This window comes from Pempheris klunzingeri, chromosome 5, assembly GCF_042242105.1.
Source record: "Pempheris klunzingeri isolate RE-2024b chromosome 5, fPemKlu1.hap1, whole genome shotgun sequence".
Taxonomy (NCBI): domain Eukaryota; kingdom Metazoa; phylum Chordata; class Actinopteri; order Acropomatiformes; family Pempheridae; genus Pempheris; species Pempheris klunzingeri.
The window spans coordinates 21,270,106-21,290,598 of NC_092016.1; the positions used below are offsets into that span (position 1 = coordinate 21,270,106).

The window sequence follows — 20,493 nt, forward strand, 5'->3', positions numbered from 1 at the left end:
GGGGATGGAGGGAGAAGGTTCAGAGGAACTAAAGAAAAACACCAGAGGATTAAGATGAGGTCCAATATGGAATTGATTTATAGCTGTTGTTTTGTTACAATATCAATATACATGTTGTTTCAAGTATCTTCTACGGATGTGGCATGTTGCCATGAATGCTGCTAACACCCAGTGTTTGTCTGCCAGTGTAATGGAGCGGTGCCAGAATGGAATACGATGAAAACTGTAAAAAAAAAGAAATAGAATAATCAATGGTGGAATAATCGTAGAGGGGAGAGGAAAAATGGAAAAAGACAAAGACAAATAGTCAAATAAAGTCAGATGAATATGAGCAGTGAGAAGTGAAGTGGGGGAAGGACAAATGGAGGAAGGAAAGTGAAGATGAAGAGGGAGACGAGAGTGGCAAGAGGATAAGTGAGAAATAGAAGAAAAAAAAAAAAAACGGCAAGTGGTGTTATACAGCAGTTGTGCCGATGGGGATTGTGTGCATTTTCTTGTTTGATTTATTGTGGTGAGAAGACATCTTCTCCGTTCTTCATCTTCTTTTTTTCGTCTTCTTCTTCTTCTCTCCTAAGCCTGGGTTGCGTGGGGGGAAGATAAGTCGTTGCTTTTCAGTGTTGCAAAAGAACTACGGGAGGCTTCAGCAGAATCTACAGGCCTGATGGGAAAGCAGATGAAAAGGGAGGTGGAGACAGAGGAGGAAGGGGAAGGAATGTGTGGGGAAGAAGGGGGGGAAAAAAAAAAGGATAGGAGATACTGTAAAGTCAAGGTCATCACTGAACCAGATCGATTGCAATCAATTACGCGGGACAGCTGATGGCGTCGAATCATTAAAGATTCAGGGAGGATGGAACAGAGCGGTCATAATTGTTCACTCTTAGTCCACCTTTAAGCAGTAGCAACTAACTAATTGGCTTTAATGTGAAAGACCGCCCTGAGACTGTGTCAGCGTGTACGCTCGTCAACATCCTGGACAGTTCAATCAATATGACGGCACACAAGCAACTCTCTCCAAACTTAAGCACACAGTGCGCCCTGCCTTTGATTTATCATGCCATCAGGAGACATTTTCTGGAGTGGCTACAGTGAAGATTAATGGGCTACTGACGCGTACTTGTAGAATACTTAAATTTTTACTTCAGAATGAGTTCAGTTTATGGTACAGAGGACGGCTCTGAAGCAGAAAATATGGCCATGTGCTGGGCAAATTAGCTTGGGCAGAACTCCCCACACACTTCTCAGAGGAGAATCTGTTTCAATTCACACAACATAATCTTTACGAGAACCTGCGAAGTTCAAAGCATCACGGAGCATATGTTGATTTGGAGGGATGCTGCGTTTTCCCCGGTGATACAGAGGTTCGAATAAACGTGGTAGGGTTGGGTTTGTTCTCTGGTAATGTGACGGTTTGTCTCATCAGTCTGGAAAAATTGCTTTCAACGAGCTGGTTGGAAATTTGACGCACACACACACACACACAGTCACATAAATGCGCACAGCAGAAACATGCAGACTCACAAATGCACGCGTGCACACACTGCAGTATGAAATGTGAGAGTTTATTGATTGCCTCTCTGCCAGCCTTCTCCTCCAAGTCTGCTCTCTATTTCTGACATGTTTGGAGATGGCTGAACATTTGACAGAATCACCGACCCCCCCCCCGCCGCTCCTGCTCACCATTTTCATTCAATCTCGCTCATTCTCTAACCTATTTTTTTTCTCCCTGTCTCCTTTTTTATGTGTTTTCTGATGGACAGGGCACCCTGTGCTTCAGCAATATCCTTAAACTCTCCTTTAAGACAACGTAGGAGTCAAGCAGTCAAACCAAATTGAAAAAAATATTTAAATGGCTGGTATCCGAGTGTGTGTGTGTGTGTGTTTGTCTTTTTACAGGTACGTCCAGTTGCTACCGCGCTGTTCACTCCAAGTTCAGGAAAAGGTCACTTTGCCTCTACAAAATTCAAATTGCACTGTGGATATGAGCTCTTCACTTTTCATTTACTGCACACTTCACAAGGGGCATCCTGGAGAGCAAGAGGCAAATGCAGGTCATTCATACTGTTGAGACCTTTTGTTCCTCTGTGGAACACAGTGCACAGATTCCCTATAAATGTATATATTTCCACTGGGCATTACATGAACCTAAAGAACTGTAATTTGCAATTATTGAACGGTTGGAGGGCAACGAACTGGACTGTTGTTTGTTGGTTGTTATGTAGCAGATTTAATAAATAGCTCTCCAACTCTTTGCATATTCAACATGAGCCTACAATGAAAAGGCTTGTTGGTACTAAATACACATCTGACCCAACACTTGATGAACAATGTAAAGTGTTTTTAAGATTTTGAGTCACATTTCCAAAAAATAATTCATAAGTATAGCTCAAATTGCAAAAAGCTAACAGTGTTTAGCATCTTTCCTAGTTATTTTAAACTGCATGTATAGTGCCAACTCTGATCCATATAGAAACAATACATACATTTACAAGTGATTTTAAGTTAAGTTTAAGATATTGTATTTTACATTACTTTCAGGTTATTTGATTATTGATTGATTTGATTATTAGTTATTTGACAGTGTGCAGTGACTTCCTGCTTAGACAGTTGATTGCTTTTGATTGGACAGTGCCACAGATGTTTACTAGCAACCTATTGAGACATCATCAGCTAAGATATGAAGACATGGATAGATAGATAGATAGAGCAGATGAATCTGTTCATATTTCAGCTGCTAACTATTTAGGACTATCCCGCTATCTCCGTTGGATATTGTATGAAATATGTAAGTGACGACAGGTTAGTTCTCTACAAATTCCTGTGGCCTTTAGAGGATAAAAGCTGTAACAGAAGGGTAGTAAGAGCAATATCCGGTAAATCTGTTAACAAAGAAAGTGAGACCTTCCACTGCTGCACTACTGCTTATACGCTTTTGATGACTGTGACTGGGTTTAGATGCGCTCTAAGTTCAACTCCTCAGTACACAGATGCGGTGGGAACTGTAAGGAGCAGATCAGGTGTACCATAAGCATTCTGCCTTACTTAAAAGGCTTACCTTTAAGCCGTGCCTTTTACTGCTAATCTAGCAAAATGTATGCAGCAAAATATGGTGTAAAACAACCAATTTGGAGGTGGCAATTTGTCATAGCTTGTGTTTGTTTCTAAAAAGGGTTTACACTTGTATTATGCTTTCTGCGTTTCCATTGTGAGAGCATGAGTGGGCTTCACTGTTGCTCTCCCTGTTGTGGTCCCAGCTCTTTTGTGCTTTGTTCAACAAGCTGGCAGTCAGTATCAGTCAGACAAACCCATCATGCGTTTTGGGTGTTGACATGCCAATATGTAGTTTTTCTGTCTTCATCCTCCTCCATGTCTGCCTCTCCCCAACTCTCGGCATCTTCCCCCTTCTCCCTCTCGGAGATTAGGGAGTGGCCTTGAAGAATGTGAACTATAATTTTAGCAGACATCCTGAAATGAAGTGGACTGTACACTTTGAAACGTGCCTGAATGGGTGACTAAATAATAGGGTGGAGGGTATGGAACAGGCGGGGATGGGGCCCATTGATTTTTCTTTCTGTATTGTTTTTCTTCCAATGCCCCCCATTCATAACGCTCAGGCCTAAGTGTTCCCCTCAAAAGGAAATAAAAGTCGAGAAACACTCGAAGGCACTCAAGACTCAGATATTGGTTTTTGCAAATCTAATGAGACTCTGGCAGCCCTGTTTCACCCCACATGAAGAACTGGATATAAAAGAGGCTATTCTCCCCCTCCGGCTAAAAAGTCAAGGCCCTGACATGAAAACACATTGCCGAATCAATTCACCTCAGCTCCACACAGTCATGGGCTGTGAACTCATAGGTCAGGAACAGATGAAAGAGAGAATTAGGGAGGAAGAAAAGGAGGCGAGAAAGAGAGGGTTGAATGGGATGCTGTCACTACACCTGAGGTTGGTTTGGTTAAAAACGAGTCACTTTATCGTACAGCTGGCAGAATCAGCTACAATACCACGCAGCTCTCCACAAGAGACTCACAGAGGGAAGTTTCTAAAATGGTTTCCACTGCATTCTATTTCCTCTTGATGTAGGCGTGTTGCTGCATGTAAAACGTCTCACACACACACACACACACACAATTTTGATTGCGTGACATTTATCACATCCAGCATAATGTTCTCATCTATCTTGGAAAAGGTCCCATATATATATAAATATATATATATATATACAGTATAAACAACTTATAGCTCCTGTGTACATAAACATATATATAAAAACAACCCTCTCCGTCACTCACCCTTTCCAGCACCACATAAAAAACAGCTACTGGTGCCAGAAATGAACCTATTTTACATTTCACAACATCAAACAGGAAAGAATACAGTCTGGCTCAAACTTTCCTACTTGTATATGAATGACCTAATGGAGTATCGCAGCGATTCACTGATGTTGACTTATCTTACCGCCTCCACTTATTGTAAGCCTCTCTGGCTAAAAGCGCCAGCTTAATGCGTAAAATGTAAATTTAACAAGCTGCAGGAGGTGGGGAAGAATCAAACACAACACTGGAGGGAGCAGTAACCGTTACTCAGCTGTTCTAATTGCTGAGAGGAGAGGAGGGTGTCCGTTGATTAGCCCAGGTGTCACGGCTGCCAGACAAAAGCAGCAGCATTGCAGCATGAAGAAGAAACATTACAGAGGAAGACAGAGAATCTGTCAGGGTAACACTGGCTATAATCAAAGTTAATAAGCCTACACCGAAGCAGAATTCAATGACGAATGAGTTAACTATGTAAAAAAAAATTCTAAAAGGGACAAGACTTTGTAAGTGAATGGGCAACTATAATGTATGAGATTATTATGTAAAGAATCTAATTGTATTGGATCAGTACAGATACATACATTATTTGATATTGTTTATTTCAGTTTTTGTGAATTATGTAATTGATAACACAGAAATAAAGCTTGAAAGCTTCCCGAACTACAAACCAATGTTAGACGCCACATCAGTAATCTTGATTGCATAGATTACAGGTCACACATGCGGTACAGTAATTAATATCTGTCACATCTCTGTTCCCCCTCCTGTTTAGCTGCGCACTGAAAGACTCTAAAGGACATTCTCAAGGACAAACACCAGTTAATATCTTGGTTCTCACTTGAGGGACATTCGCTGCCTTCAGAATTTTGGGAATTGTAGTACTGAACTGCAGGCGCTGTTATCACCACCAGTGACCAAGGCCGTCACCAAATCAACCAGGATGGAAGTCAATTTTTTTTAGCAATTATCGCCATTGTATCATTTCAATGGGCTGAACTGGAGGCCAAAGGTTTATTTGATGCGACTTTTACATAGTGGACATTTCGACATGTGATGGCCCAAACAGCACATTAATAACGGCTACATTTCAGTGTTGAAAGATGATAATGACACACAATACACAAGGCCGAGGTCCTGGAACTGCTAACCACCATAATGCTACTCGTGCTACTAAGGCTAATACTTATACATTGCCAGAGTGTAGAAATCAAGACACTTGGAATTGTTGTTCGCTTTCATCCTCATCTCATCCTGTTGGCAACAAACAGTTTATACATTTTTCTAGACTTTTATTATCAGTAACTTCAGATTTAGGGCTGAAAAGTCCCTGTATGTCCCTTTGCAACTGTTAAACAGATGTACCAACAAATAATTCACAAAACGAGTGCAGTCTGGTACTACAACTTTATCCTTAGAGGTAATATGACAACATTTTGGGTCGTTAAAAAGCTAATATGTTCAGTGTGCATATTACTGTGTGGTGAACCAGACCAAAGCCATTTGTCAGTGCTGTAGAATAAAAAAGTTTTAATATTTGACAGAGCCCCTATTTTCATCATAGCACATTGATAGCGTAGTTAGTAATAGGCTTTTGTCTTAAGAAACAGTATGTCCCTTTAGACCAGAGTTCATATCTCCCTTCAAAGATCAAAAGCCCTTCACAGTTCGTTCTGAAGGCAGAAACAGCCCTCGCACCATACACATCACTCTGGCACGAGGTCTCTTCAAAGAAAGCTCTGAAAAAGCCATATTTTTACAAGAGTAAATAAGCCCCTAAACATCCTGTCTCTATAGCTGGGAGGGGATTAGTGTAGAGCTGGAGAAGGAAGAGGAAAAGTGGCTGTCAGAGCGAAGCGAGGGATCAGAGAGGAGGAATAGTGTGGACTAAAACCCCGGGAGGATGGAGGTAAATTAGTGGCATCTGGGCTGGGAGTTGTTTGTTGTGTTTAATGGTAAATGCTTTGTTTTCACTCCGCCCTTTCACTCTCTCTCTCTCTCTCTCTCTCCCTCCTTTACTCTTTGCATTACATTATTACTCTTGCTGAAATTACAGAGAAACACAGAGGGAAGCAGTTCTCTGCAGTGCATTACAACTACAGACAAATCTGCAGCTGAAGCCCGTAATCCTGCATGGAGGAGAATTTAGCATTGCAGTTTGAGCTTGTAGACCTTCCTTAATGCAGCACAAGCGCGAATTGGCACAGTGTAGGGTAAAGTGTGTGTGTGTGTGTGTGTGTGTGTACACACGTGAGAGAAGGAGCGGAAATATCGGTAAGAGCGTCAGCATCCGCTCCCCGAGAGATTTTCATTTATCACCTTATTTCACGTCCCTCATGAGCCAAATTCACACACAGGGCAACAACATATTAATCTCCAAGGTCCAGCAATGTCCACACCACCTATATGTGTAAAATACACATTATTTACATACTGTCCAACCTGTCCCGCTTATTGACTCCAGCCACACATCATCAACTTTAAGAATTTCATTTTGAGTGACAGTGTGGCTGCTGCAGAGAGATAATGAATGTGCTGAACAGAGCACATCAGTACACATGTGCACTGATAGGGGGCAGTGTGGCCATCTGTGTTGGTTTACCACCTGTGAGCTGCATTACCAGCTAAAGCGGAGCGTTCCTCCTTGTAATTACTTCTAAAATTAGGAATCATTTTCTTACATGTAGCTGAGCTTTTTGTGCGCACCCGCAGCTTATGGGAGCGTGCATTGACTGCACTTAGTTTGCCCAATTAGCAAGTCTTATTACAGGTGAACAATGGACGCTTTCACATGGACATTTAACATCCCGGATCTGAGTGTGCATGTGTGTTTGTCTCTTTATATATCTGCAAGCACTTCGCTCTACAGGGCTGTATGATAATACTGTGATTGTTCCCTGCGTTATGGTAATCTGTGTGTGTTTATTTGTGTGTAATGGATGTCCATGAGAGTCTATGGCACACTGATCACAAAAGAAAGGCTTACAATGGAGGGGAGTGAAAGTAGGCCCCTGCAAAGCCCTGGGATTTAGTTGCCAATCCTGCAACAGCAACAAAGGTCTCGTAAGCATTAGAAGACACAGTATATGTTGGCACTCTGCACACACAGGCACATGCTCGCCCTCCCTCTCTGTCTTACAGTATTACATACATTATTTAAGGGTTTGAAAAGTAACCCCAGTGCCGTGTTTTATGGCTGAGAGCTAGGACAGAAAGCCAGTGAGGACGTGGCTCTACATTTGGCAGTGTTGCTAAGCTGCGCGCTGCTGAAAGAGTTAGCAGAACAAGTGTGGAGGTTTGAGGTGGGGGTGGAAAGGTGTGATCCAACTGAGGCCGGTGACAGCAACAGCACGCTTCCCCACCGTATTAGCAAGCGGGCTTCGTAACCCGCACTTCATTTAAATCGGTTTGGCGATTGATCTCCTCAACAAAAATCAACTCTTGATTCCAGTGTCATTTCATTGAGCCTCACAGACTCATCTGCCTCTTTCTGTCTTGTTTGTGCTTGCAGGAAACATAAAAATGTGATCCACTTCAGTTCTTTTAAAGAAAATAAGATGGAATATGGAACTGACGTGCTTGTTTAGATTTTCTGTTTCTAATAATTTTCACTCTTCTCTGGAGCCTCTCTCTGAAACACATCAACACTCAGATACACAGAAACACATTATCCACAGTACAAACACACACACACACAAACATACTAACTGCTGCAGAATGGTAGATTAGATGAACTCTAGAGGGTTTCCAACAGAGGAAGCAAAGAACAACCAAGTTCTTGTCTTGTGTTACATAACTAAACACTTCAGACACAGAAGAAAATTTCTGCTTGAATTAAATTCGCGGGCAATTTCTTGCTTTTTCCATCCAGGAAGTGTGACATCCTTATTCTGCACAGAATTCATTCTGAAGCAGGTTTCCAGGTAGATAGCTCTGAGCAGGTTGCTGTCACTGGGAAGGGAAAGAAACACGTTGGAAGTAAACAGTTTGCAGACACGTTTAATGTCCTTTTCCTTATTGTGTTAATTAAATGTCATTACATAGGCTTTAGTTTACCTAGTAAAACTATTTGTTTATACTATTTGCATATGAACTTAATTTCTGGTAGACACGGCTGGGGGACTAAGGGAGAAAGAGAACTACAATGGAGGGAGGGAATGGTGAGAAATGCAAGTACAAATGCAAGGAGCCAGAGAATAAAAAAAAAAAACTGAACTGCTGCGTGGCCGTGCATACTCCTGTAGCCCAGTGGGCAAAAACAGAACAAAACAGAAGAGTTTAATCTCCACACCTTTATTCTCGTCTCCCTTTTCCCATCCTTCCCCTCTGGCTCTTTCCATTTTTCTTCCCCTCATCTCTCTCCTGCAGGGTCAGAGTTCAGCGTGGAGATAAGGGAATTGAAACAGGATCCTCTCTGCCTCTCTGTCAGACTATCTGACTATACACTGCAGTGATCAGTCCCCTCTATCTGTCCCCCAGCACAGGTCCCTGTGATGAGCTTGAGCAGAGTCATCTCTCTCGGCGCCTGAGTGTGTGCATTTGTGTGTGTGTGCGCGTCTGTGTGTGTGTGTGTACGTGAGTAGAGATGCTCTGTATTTGAACCTCTGTTGCCCAGTTGTAATACTATCAGAGATTCCCAATAGAGACGCACACATGCATGTACGCCATCCTTGTTTCCTCTCTTTCTCTGTAATCTCCGGTCTCCAGCTCCAGGAGAACGGGGCTCACTGTTAGCGTCTGTTCTTCGCAAACATGCCTCACTCCAAATGAATGGACATGTACGCAGGCACGGGGCCAGGCAGCCCAAGAATCTGTCACCTGGAGCAGCTATTTGGCTAATGAATGCCACTGTCTGTCACTGCACTATTTACAGTAGAGTAATGAATGCTGCTCTCTCTCAGAGTGAAAGGACATCTGTGGCGAAGACTCTCTTAATGTCATCTTGGCATGTCAACCAATTATCATGCTTTCTAGTTCAGACACTGTGGCTGCTACCATGGCAACCACGGATAACAAAATATCTCTAAAAAGAAGAGCGTGAAAAGCTAACGGGCTGCTCCAGCCGGGATACTCTCAGGATCGTTGCCGTGAAACTTTTTTTCCGAGAGGCGGCTGCTCGCCCGCGAACGCTGACACAGCATCAGCTTACACTTGTGATTAGTGTGTTGCAGCTATACCGCGACTAATAGTCAACGCTGGAGTATGGCGTGCTTAGGCTGTTGCTTGCTACGCGCTGTCAGTTTAATTTAATACTTTGTGTCCTGTAAATCATGAGTTTCTAACAGAAGTTGTAGGTGACTTAACGCTCTAACTGCGTCATGAGAGACCGAGATGACGAGTTCTTCAAGGCGCGGCTTCAGACGAGGCCTTTTCATGCACACCGCAGTCATCAGCTATGAGCGCGTGGAGAAAAGATATGCAGCAATAGACAGATTGATCCGCACCCAGAGGAAGATCGATGGGTCATGCCAGATGCTGTGATTCACAGACACCGAGAGAAAATGAGAAGATGAGACGCAGAGATTCTGCCTGTAAGCAAAGGATTATGGGGAGAGTGCGGCTGATTGCTAAATAGAGAGAAAGGGAAAAAAGCAGGAGAGGTGGTACAGGGGAGGAAGAACAGTGGCAGAAAGGGCCGAGGGATGAGAGCCAGGAAACAGACAGAATACACAAGCGGGAGCGATCAACGGTACATGTGAAAGCCTGAGAAAAAAAGATAGGTTAAGATCAATAGAACAAAACAAAGTAAAGAGGGGAAAGAGAGCTGGAGGGAGGAAAGGAGATGTGATTTTTCTGATGATCTTCAATGAAGCATTTCACAGTCAATCACCAATCAGCAGGAAAAAAAAACAGGATGTAATTACAACTACACTGTTTTTTAGGCCCAAAACTGTATTTTCTTGCCTTTTCCTTCTCTCAATCATTTCTTCTTTTTTTTATTTTACCCCTCTCATACCTCATCCTCTTCTTCTTCTCCTCCCTCCCCACTCTCATCATCCCTCCCGCTGTATCCTGCCTCCAGCGTACAGCGAGCCCGACTATAAACTACAGAGAACAAGCCCGGAATGGAGAACAGGATCTGGGGGCCTTAAAAGTTGCAAATGATTTTTCTTCTTACCAAAGTAGCTGTTGGACGTCTTCCATTATGTTTGTGTTGTGAATGGAGGCTGAATTATTCATGTTATCGCTAATGGCTTAAATGAGACATTCAGAGTAAATTCAAGTTTGACTTCCCGGGGAGTGCCCTCGGCATGAAGACAAAAAAAAAAAGACAGAAATGTGAAACGAACAAGATATACTTTTGCAAAATGAATGCAAAGAAGCACAATTGCCAAATGTATGAAAGCTAGGGATGCAAACAGCGCATCAGAACATGCCACACAAAAACACTTGTGTAGCCATATGACAATACACTATTACTATTACTTTACTGTCAATCCACCTTTAGACGAGGACACCAGCAAATAAAGCGTCACCTCAGTGTAGAAGTTGCTGTGTGTTGTGGTTGCGCTCATACTTACAGAGTAGGGCGAGCAGGAGTGTCGCGAGCAGCACGAGAAGGCTGGCGCGTTGGGAGTGGGCGGAGCTGCAGTGCATCCTGTTCTTCTTACAGACGCACACCTGAACTTTGACCTCTGTGTTGTTGGACAAAGGGGGCACCCCTGAATCAGTGATGAGCAACGGGAGCTGGTAGTTGGCTTTCTTCAGACTCTGCAAAAGCATGATTTGGTAGTGCGTCGCTGTGGGGGGGGAACAGAGGAGGAGGGAGGTTTAACAAAGCAGATGCACAATAATCCCCCATCCTGCATGCGTTGTCCGTCTTTTCTGTGTTCGCAGCTGCCCCATGCTGCAAAGCAGAACTAAATATGTGTATTATGCCACAAAACTTATATGCCTCAAGTAGCAACTGAAGCGACAAAAATTGGCACTTAAGTTGCATAAGATTATTGCATTTCGTTGCATCACACTTTAAAATTCCTTAAGAGGCACAAGAGAAAATACTGGTGCCAGTTCACTTCATGCTGAAATGTGCCATTTTATGCAAAGCGGCACATTTCACTTGTCTTGCCATGGCTGTTAACTCCAGGTAAGGTGACTTCTAACTTTGTATTTAATTTGAAATTTTACATTGTCAAACTGTGTGCTGAAAACAATGTCACCAGGCAACAGTAAACAACAGTAAACATTCAATAACTGCAGAGGCCCTAAATGTGTCCCCACCTCTGTGGATCATCAGTGTATTTTGATCTGTCAGACTGAAGTGTGAGATGTTTCTACAAACCCTGATTAGTGTCTGACAAATCAGCCAACAGCTAACTGCCATCACCATCGGATCTCCCCCAGGACAAAAACAGTTCATTGTAAACACACATTCTGTCTTGATCATGGAATTGTGTTCATCCGTCTCGTTGCACTTTCAAATGCAAAGTGATTACACGTACAGATGGGTAACAAATTCATGGATAAACCTACATTAAGTGTTAAGTGTTTAAGTCTCCAGAACAGCTTCAGACTTGGTGGAGATGGTTTTTATATCTCTGGAAATCTACTGGAGGAAGCACTCGCTCCCATAGGTGTGCAGTTGAGATGAGATCTGATGACTGTGAATAATTTTCATCATTTATTATATTTCTTCACTTATTTATTTGGGTTTACCTTTTTAAAGGAATAGTTTGGCATTTCACAGATCACGCTTAATCGCTCTCTTGTTTTGAATTCAATGAGAGGATCCCTTAATGTTTTTACCATTTGGTTTTTGTGTGTTGTTTAATACAAACCGGATACAACATGTTCATTTGGGGGATTCATTTCAGGACAGAGCCAGGCTAGCTGTTAGCTTCTCTGCTGAAAAAGTGCATTTCCCAAAATGTCAAACTATTTTTGTTATTTTTTATCTTTCCGCATGATAAAACTGACTAACTTTACCACTTTTAAGATTTGAAAAAGTCTAGGTTCCAAATCTAATTGACTTAAGGGGTTACATTTTTTATCTGAAAGTAACAAAGAACACATGCTTGTAAATGTATCTGTCAGTGTTCACAAACCAGTGCACAAATGGCTGCGGGAGGAAAAGATTAGAACTAGTTGTTGTATTTCAAGACACAAAAAATTACTTTCATAGGGAGACATACTGTTGAGGTATAACCACCAGCTCTGCTACCTGTGGTGCTACGCACATCCACAGAGACACACACACACACACACACACACACATGCAGACACAAACGAGACAAGCACAGTGCCAGTCCATTTCACTGGGAACGGGCTCTTTCTCTGCTGGCCCTATCTGTCTCTTCCAGCAGTGGTGATTGAGGAGTGTCTGTACCTCCCTCTCCTGCTGTCAGTCACAGCTAATACCTCTGGGCAGGTTTTAGCTCTGCTCTGTCACTCAAACACACATAGACAGCGCTGTCGGTCATGCAACCCTGAATCAATGTCTTGGTTGTCTGTCTATCCTCCTCTTCCCTCCCTCCCTCCTTGTATCATTTGACTCTTCATCCTTATCATGTGATCCATACCAGCACCTGCAGTCAAGGCTTCTGTGCTCTGTATTCAGCATGGACTCATATTAACACAGCGTGAAAGGATAAAAACTGTACTCAGGTAAATTGACCCTTGAATATCCTTGGAGTGAAATTTACTTTTGTGCTTTGGCAGCTCTCTCTCTCACTTTTTCATACTTTCTCTTCATTGCCTTTTATTCCCCAGGGTGTCTTTTTGCCACCCTGTGAGAATAGACTCAAAGCTCATTCCTCAAAGCGAAGGCATGGTAACATGAAACAAAAAAAGTAACTCATACTTCCCATTATGACGCTCCAATTATTCAAATGAAGCTACTCAGTTCAGTTCAAGAGCATACAATCATCATTTCAAAATAAAATACTCACAGTTGACCCTGGTAACCTTCCATGTTTTATCTAGGCCGGGCTGTTTTCCCAGTTCTATCTTAAAGGGTGCAGCGTTGGGCGGGAGGTCCTTGTCCCGCCCTCCAACTATTGCCACATTCATATCATGGGCGTCTTCGCACACGCGTGCTACCGATGGTACCACATAGGGGGCATTGTCATTGTAGTCTTCCAGGTGAATGACCAGTGTGCCGGTACCTGTGGCTGGTGGGCTTCCTAGAATCACACAAAATATACACATTAGGAAAGAGAAACATGCTTATTTGTCCACTCTACAAAATGATTAGCTCTTCTGTGGGCCTGGATGCTCATCACCATGCGGGCATGGAAGCAGCAGTGAGCTGGGCAGGCGTGAATGCAGCTATAACGTAATGTGGCTTAAAAAACACAAACATGACATAATCATGAATTATCTAAAAATGGAAACTCGGCGAGGTCCTTCCTGCTCCTCTCTACTGTGCAGACCTGATTTAAGTCAAACAAAACAAGAATGCGTGTTATTTATCATGTCAGAGGAGCATGAATCACAGTGGCTCGTGTTTCTCAACACCCCATTTTGACTTGGCACGCGACCGGCTTTCTGTGCTCGAAAGGAGATTACACCTTATTGAAGGATGCTGGGTTAAAAAGCAGCCGGGCTCTTCTCTATTACCTCTCTCTGTTTCAACGCGATTAGAGGTTATTAAAAAATCCACACGGCATCCACGACAGCTCCAGAGGTCAGTCGGCAATTAACACCTAAAGACAAGATCTGTAATTGGAAAATGGGTCTCCTCCAACTCTTCAAGGTAAAAAAAAAAATATATATTTGCAGACAATTTAGGGCAGAAAGGGGGAGGGAACAAGTCATGATGTATGTGCAATAAATGTCAAGTGATGCTAGAATGAAACTCTGAGCTTTTATGGTGCCGTTAGAGAAAGCTGCACACACTGAGCAGGAAATGTTCCCGCTGTGAAATGCTGATTAGGTGAAAGTCAACTTTTTAGGACAAACATAAAAAAACAACTAATGAGACAAAATGACAGGGACGCTTTGAAGTTAAAATGTTACACATGATTTAGATGAGGTAAATCTTTCCCATTTACATAATAAGCAGGTTTGTGCAGAGCCTTATTATTTTCTAAAGATCATTTTAAGCAGATATGAATAACATGAAGCTTTCCGATCCATCGCTAAATGTATCCAGTTTGCATTGATAACAGTGGCTGATTTGCCACTCAAAATTCTCCCCAAAAGATTTTCCAGCAAGCAGTTGTTGGTGTTTGAGGTTGAAATGACAGTTATCACTAGTAGACTGTAGACATTTGGGTCTTAAATATTGCCACATACATGATACTGTGGTAAAAGGTTTAGACGAAAGCTGCATATTTCAGGCAAAATGTCAGTGTCAGCACCAGCTGATGATCCATGTAGAAAACACGAAAAATTAAGAAGTATTGTTCTTGTATTCCGCCGCTTGTCAGCTGGGATTGGCTCCAGCCCCCCCACAACCCCATCACATGGATGGATGGATGGATGTTCTTGTATTGCAGTGTCCTGGTATACGATGAGGAAAAACATGAGACTGTTTGTTCTAACGTAACTTTGTTTGACTGCTTAGTTTACATACTTGTTTGGATATTCAGTGTTTTCCCCTTTAACACTGCAAGAAAAAGGATGAGAACCACTTCATGTGTTTGATAAACATAACACCACCTCGACTAATGTTACTCAAGTGTAAACTTCTCGCAATCTGACAAAGAGCAGGACAGAGCTGCTTATTTCAGCCTAAACTCTGATTCTCCCAGGATTAACTTCTACACAGTGGCGTAATAATAGTTGCTAAGGTATGACTGGACGATTGCCATTCAGGGCAAGGCTTTAGGTAACTGTCCACCGGATACCACAATGACTTAGAGTATCTTTGAATAGGTACTTTTTGACAAAAAAAGTTTGTTTAACACTGACTAAAATGAAGACCCAAGCACTGTTGTAAGATGATCATAAAGCCTTTAATGCCTTATAATGCCGTATAGACATCGTATGGGACTTATCCTCTGCTGATAGCCCTCTCCATGTACATGTACAAGAACTGCTTACCTTGAAATAAACCTGGCTTTATAATAGAAATGTCAAATACACCTGGAAATAATTCAGATGGAAAATTTCTCATCTCCATGCTGAAGCCTTTTATTCACATGGAACCTCTTCCAGACAGAAGCAACATAAAGTGTGGCCCTGGCTGTTACATCCTTTTCGCAGGCATCCAAGTGCTAAATATTTACTATTTGTGTAAATGTATGTGTGGAGTATATATGTCAAGTGTAGTGGAAACCTTTAAGGCTGGTGTCGGTGCTGATTCTCTGCGATAATGGCAGTAATCCAGCTTCGTGTACACCCATGCAGACACCTACCCACACGGCACAAGTGACTAGTCTTCCTCCCTGTGTTTCCACCAGCCCACATACACTCTTACACAGTTACTGTGCAGTAAATACTCTCACTGTGTCAGAGCAAAGTCACATACACTTCCATCAGATGTTTTAGCTCCCTCTAAAAGTGGCTCTAGCACCTCCAGTCGGCAAAGAAGACACAAAAGAAATGAATGATGGGTGACAGAAACAGACTGTCTTCTATTCACCTGTAACTAAAATATTTTCTGCTGTAGAACAGTCTGGGGAGAAATCAGACACCTGAGTGTTTATCAGATAATCACCATAATCTGTTTGTTTGCCAAGCTCCAAACTTTAATTTCATTCTCAGCTGTGAAGCCATCATCAGATTGTGATTGTGAGAGTGAGGGATAAATCAAATGTAATGGTAGCGACTTTGGCATTTCTACTGTATCATAATCGTGAAATGACTGCTATCTCCGCGCTCGGCTGCTTTTCTGTATGCATTCAAGGAACGAAACAAAACAACAAACAGCACTTATATACTGTAGATAAGTGTGGCTGTGACAATATCAGCAGCAGATCAAGAGCAGAGAGGAATTACTTTAGCAAAAGTAGACAGAAACGTGCTCAAAAACAAATCGAAGACAGTGGCTCTTCAGGCGGGACCTTAGATAATCTGTTATCACTCGACAGGTGAGACCAAAATTGTGTGAGGTTGGGGCTTGGAAACCCTGTCGGTGAAAAGATGCAAATTTCAACCCATTTGTAGTGGGAGAGGCTTTCTCTGTGCTTGGCTAGCTTTAAATGAAGCTGTTTGTCTTCCTAAATGAATACTCCCCAGGCCTAATCACTCCATTTCTCTGCTCCTCTCTTCTCCTACTCCTCTTTACCTCCATTGCATCATGCCTGTGTCATCATCAGCCTGCCTCGGCATCAATGGAGCTTGTCTGCTGGCCTCTACTTCACACCGCTTTGTCACAAAAGTCCTGATTAAACACACTGCAAGCTTCTAACGGAGACAGGTAATTTATGGATCTTTGCCACTACAACGTGTCCTCTCATCTCTGTGTTTCAGGCACTAAAAAGAACATCAAGAGTAAAGTAGGCAATATTTAAGAAAGAAGGGACATGAAAGGATTTGTTGTGATGCCAAAAGAGGAGGAGAATTTTCAGAGTAATGAAGCCTGTGTAAACGACTGTCCTCTCATTGTCTTGTTGGAGTTGTTCAGCGTCGAAAAAATGAATTCATCTCCACATCAAGGTGTCGCCCTGTTATGGCTGGCGGCAGAGGGATCCTGTCTGATTAAAAGAGGTTCCAGTCGCCGTGTGCATTTCTTGCAAAATAATATAACAGTTTGGAGCCCAGACAAGCACAGGGCACAGATTGTGAGAGATTTAAATGAGGACAGAGGTCTTTGCTCGTTGCCTCTCAGAAGGCGTGATCCTGTAGTGCTGCGTTTATGCGCCTCTAGTAACTCAAATAAGAACTGTGCTCAGAGTGACTTACTCAGTTATTTTGTTGTTTTGGAAATCTCTACTTTCCAATCTTAAACCTTAATGACCATGTTAGTGGGCATATAGTAACGAGAAACAGAAAATAGCTAGTGTTTATGGCACTTTAGAGTCAGTAGGAGTCTACATGCACGGTAAATATTGTGTACTGAGACACAGTGGTGCTTTGAGTTAAATGCAAACGTCAGCATTCTACCAATGACATTGCAAACAGATGTTTACCAGGTGTACTATTCACTGTTGTTATCCACCATTGGATTTTCTGGTATTTTGACATAATAATAATAAAAAAAAAAAAGATTTCAACCATTTAGATTTTGACAAAATGACGCTCAGTGAAGTTAAGGGGTCGCCAATATTGTTGCAACTCATCTGACAGAAGACATGAATGTATGTACTACATTACATTGCATTTCATCCAAAGCTTGTAGAGACATTTCACTAAAAAACAAAAATGTTGACCTCGTGGTAGTGCAAGAGGAAAAGTCGGGATCACTAAAGTCAGGAGGCATCATCATCATCTGGGGACCATGAATCTCTGTACAAAGTTTATTGGCCATCCGTGACAATAGTCACTGAGATACCGACAGGCCGACATCGCCGTCCCTGAAGCCATGCTAGCAGCATGGCTAAAGATTTGCATGAGCCTTTTGTAGTGCAGTATTTGCATATATTAGGAGGCACATCTTTTCTGTTCAATCCTTCCCTCCTTGTCTTTATTACAGCCCATCTCCCCTCAGAAGTGGTTGACCAAGGGCATTGCAATGTATTATAAATCTTAATCCCAAGGTGCCTGCAAGTGAATTAGCTTTTGTCAAATCTAAAGTAATCCAAGTACCTTTGGGACTCTGACATTTTGCATCTTGCTAACAGGTTAAAATAAAATAGAAAGAGCTGGAAATCCTGCAGTGTTGTGCTCAGCATCCATCCTTTCTTTCAAAGACTGCCCTCCGTTATTTGGGGTTTAATTAGGTTGCTGGGATAAAGTCGGAAAATTGTGAAACTTGCATAGGCTAAGTGACTCCTGTATTCACGTGAGGAGCGTTTTTTTTTGTACAAATGAGATAATAAATGATGTATTATTTTCACTGGAAAATGTAGCGGTCCAAAGCTAAAATTAACTTTACACAAGTGGGGATTGATTCTGATAAATTGGTTTCAGAGTAGGATTTACAATAATTAATGTGTAAGATTAGGTTTAATTGTCTCCATAAAAGTCCCTCTTCAGGATTAAAAGGAGAAAAGCCTACTGGAGTTTTCTCCAGTAGGCCAGAGTGTCCATTCACGATGAATTGGCTGATGAATAAGTGGAGATGTAATATATAATTCGTCAAACCTGCAGTAACTGTTTTTTTGGGTATCTGGGGGCAGCAGAAACAGTCCGTGAACACAACGCTGACACACGGTCACCTGCCTAAGTCGATATTACCAACCTGTTAGCAAACAATTGCTTATTCACTCATCCATCAGGTACGGAGCAACATTATCATTCATTTGGAGTCGACTTTCTGGCCACTTGATGAATGTAAATCCAATAGTCTCTCCTCTTAGCTTTGTTTTTCGTCTTTTTCGTCATTTATCTGCTCATTTATCATTTACTAAAAAGCCATGCAAATCTCTCTCAAGTCTTACTACTGAAAGATATTCAAACATTTAAAACTCAAGGAAACCGTTCAATGGGATCCCATGACGTCAGCAAATGTACATAATGTCTACAGACAAACACACACACACACACACAAATACAAATAAAACGATAAACATTCCATGCAGTGTTAGTTAGTTCACTCTGCATAATCATCGGGGTAAGTGGATATAATTAAGAATTTTTTTTTGTGTTTATACTGTTGTAATATTTAGACCGCTGTTACAGTATTTTCAGAATGTAGGGTTGCAGTGTCCATGTACTGCAGAATACTATGTTCGTGGGATGGATGCAGCAAAGATTGAAGTCAAAGAAATTCTGGCCAACTTCATCACCTCCAACCTCCTCCTTGAGGCTTTGCCCTCCTGCTCTCCATCTTTTAGCACTACTCCCGACAACTCCACCTGCCCCCAGCTGGTGGTTAGACAGCCCTGTTTTTCTCCCGTCTGCCCAGAGATGAGTGGAGCAAGCAGACTGATTGACTCCTGGGGCCGTCAGGTCTAATCCACCGCTACAGGCTACAAACTGAGCTTTCTTTCTCTCTCTTCCCTGTTTTCTCTTTCTATCTCTCTATCTACCCCCCAAACACTCTTTTGCTCGCAACACTTTGGCTTTAGGCTAATGCTCTCTTTCTGTCTGGCTGTCACTTTCTGTTGTTATCGCTTTATTTTTTTTTTTTTCTTTCTGTTGTCTGACTTTTTCTCCACGCTGTTGTAGAAGAGGAAGGAAAGACCAGCAGTGGTTTGAAATGTACCAAAACCTCTTGGGGAAAAATGTGTTGTAGCAGTAGAAGTTAGTAGAAGTAGTAGAAGTATGAGAAGAAGTGAGGGCAGAGGGCACAACAAATTTGAAGGGGGGAAAAAGTACAACCACTAAAATTTTCATTTTTGGCAAAGTCATACATTTGACCGTCTTTTCTGACTGTGAAATAAGTCTGGCAAGTGCTCCGGCCACCAGTGAATTCACAGGATTAAAAAACATACAGAGTTTGTCACCAAGGACGAGCTGAAACAAGACTATTGTTATCTGCCTGCATTTCCTTTTCTCATTAGAATAACCATTAAATACCAGGACAGCTTAGGTACAAACAACCAGTGGATGATGCCCTCGGCTAAAAATATTCAGCATTGTTATTACTATGATTATTTTCCTGAGCCACATAAAAGTAGATGATGAAGGAAATGAAATAACAACAAGCAGGGACTAGAGGAAGCCAGGAGCAGGGCCCGCACATGAGGAATGGCTCATTGGAAAATGTCACAATACATCATGCTGCAGCTAAACAGTCAGGAAGACTAATTCACAGGTGGACTACAGCAAGGTAATAGAGGAGAATGAGAAAAGATAAATGAAGGCAAAATCTAAAATGAGAAAGGGAGGAGATGAGAGCGGGACAAAGAGGTGCTTTGAAGGGGAGTGATATTAGAAATTATACGGTCATATGAAGAGCCTGCCATGACAGGAAACTTTACTGAAATCTAGTTAAATCTCGACCCCAGGATTTTATAGTGTCTTCCAGCAAAACAGGAAAAAAGTTTCTCTTCATCACCGCATTGCAAACGCAGTAACAGCACAGTACTGAGCCGTAACACAGAGGACAGAGCATGCACTGCTGAATTTTCCCAATTTCTCTTCATCTCCCGTAACAGATTCCGAGAGTCCATTCTTGTTTAAACTGTTGCATGACTCCATTCATACACGTCCAGCCGCAGTACGGGCCACAGCGAGTGCACATTATGCTGAGG

General features: G+C 42.2%; 1 protein-coding gene across 1 annotated transcript in view; it reads right to left on the bottom strand.

The window, feature by feature from the left end:
• Positions 1–296: 296 nt before the first annotated feature.
• cdh13 (cadherin 13, H-cadherin (heart)) overlaps positions 297–20,493 on the bottom strand; it is a 288,979-nt gene continuing 268,782 nt past the window's right edge. The window contains exons 13-15 of the mRNA XM_070830937.1: positions 13,198–13,431; positions 10,831–11,049; positions 297–658 (exon numbers count right to left, since the gene is read on the bottom strand). Coding sequence (XP_070687038.1) covers positions 651–658; positions 10,831–11,049; positions 13,198–13,431 — 461 coding nt within the window. The 3' untranslated portion in view covers positions 297–650. The remainder of the gene's footprint in view (positions 659–10,830; positions 11,050–13,197; positions 13,432–20,493) is intronic.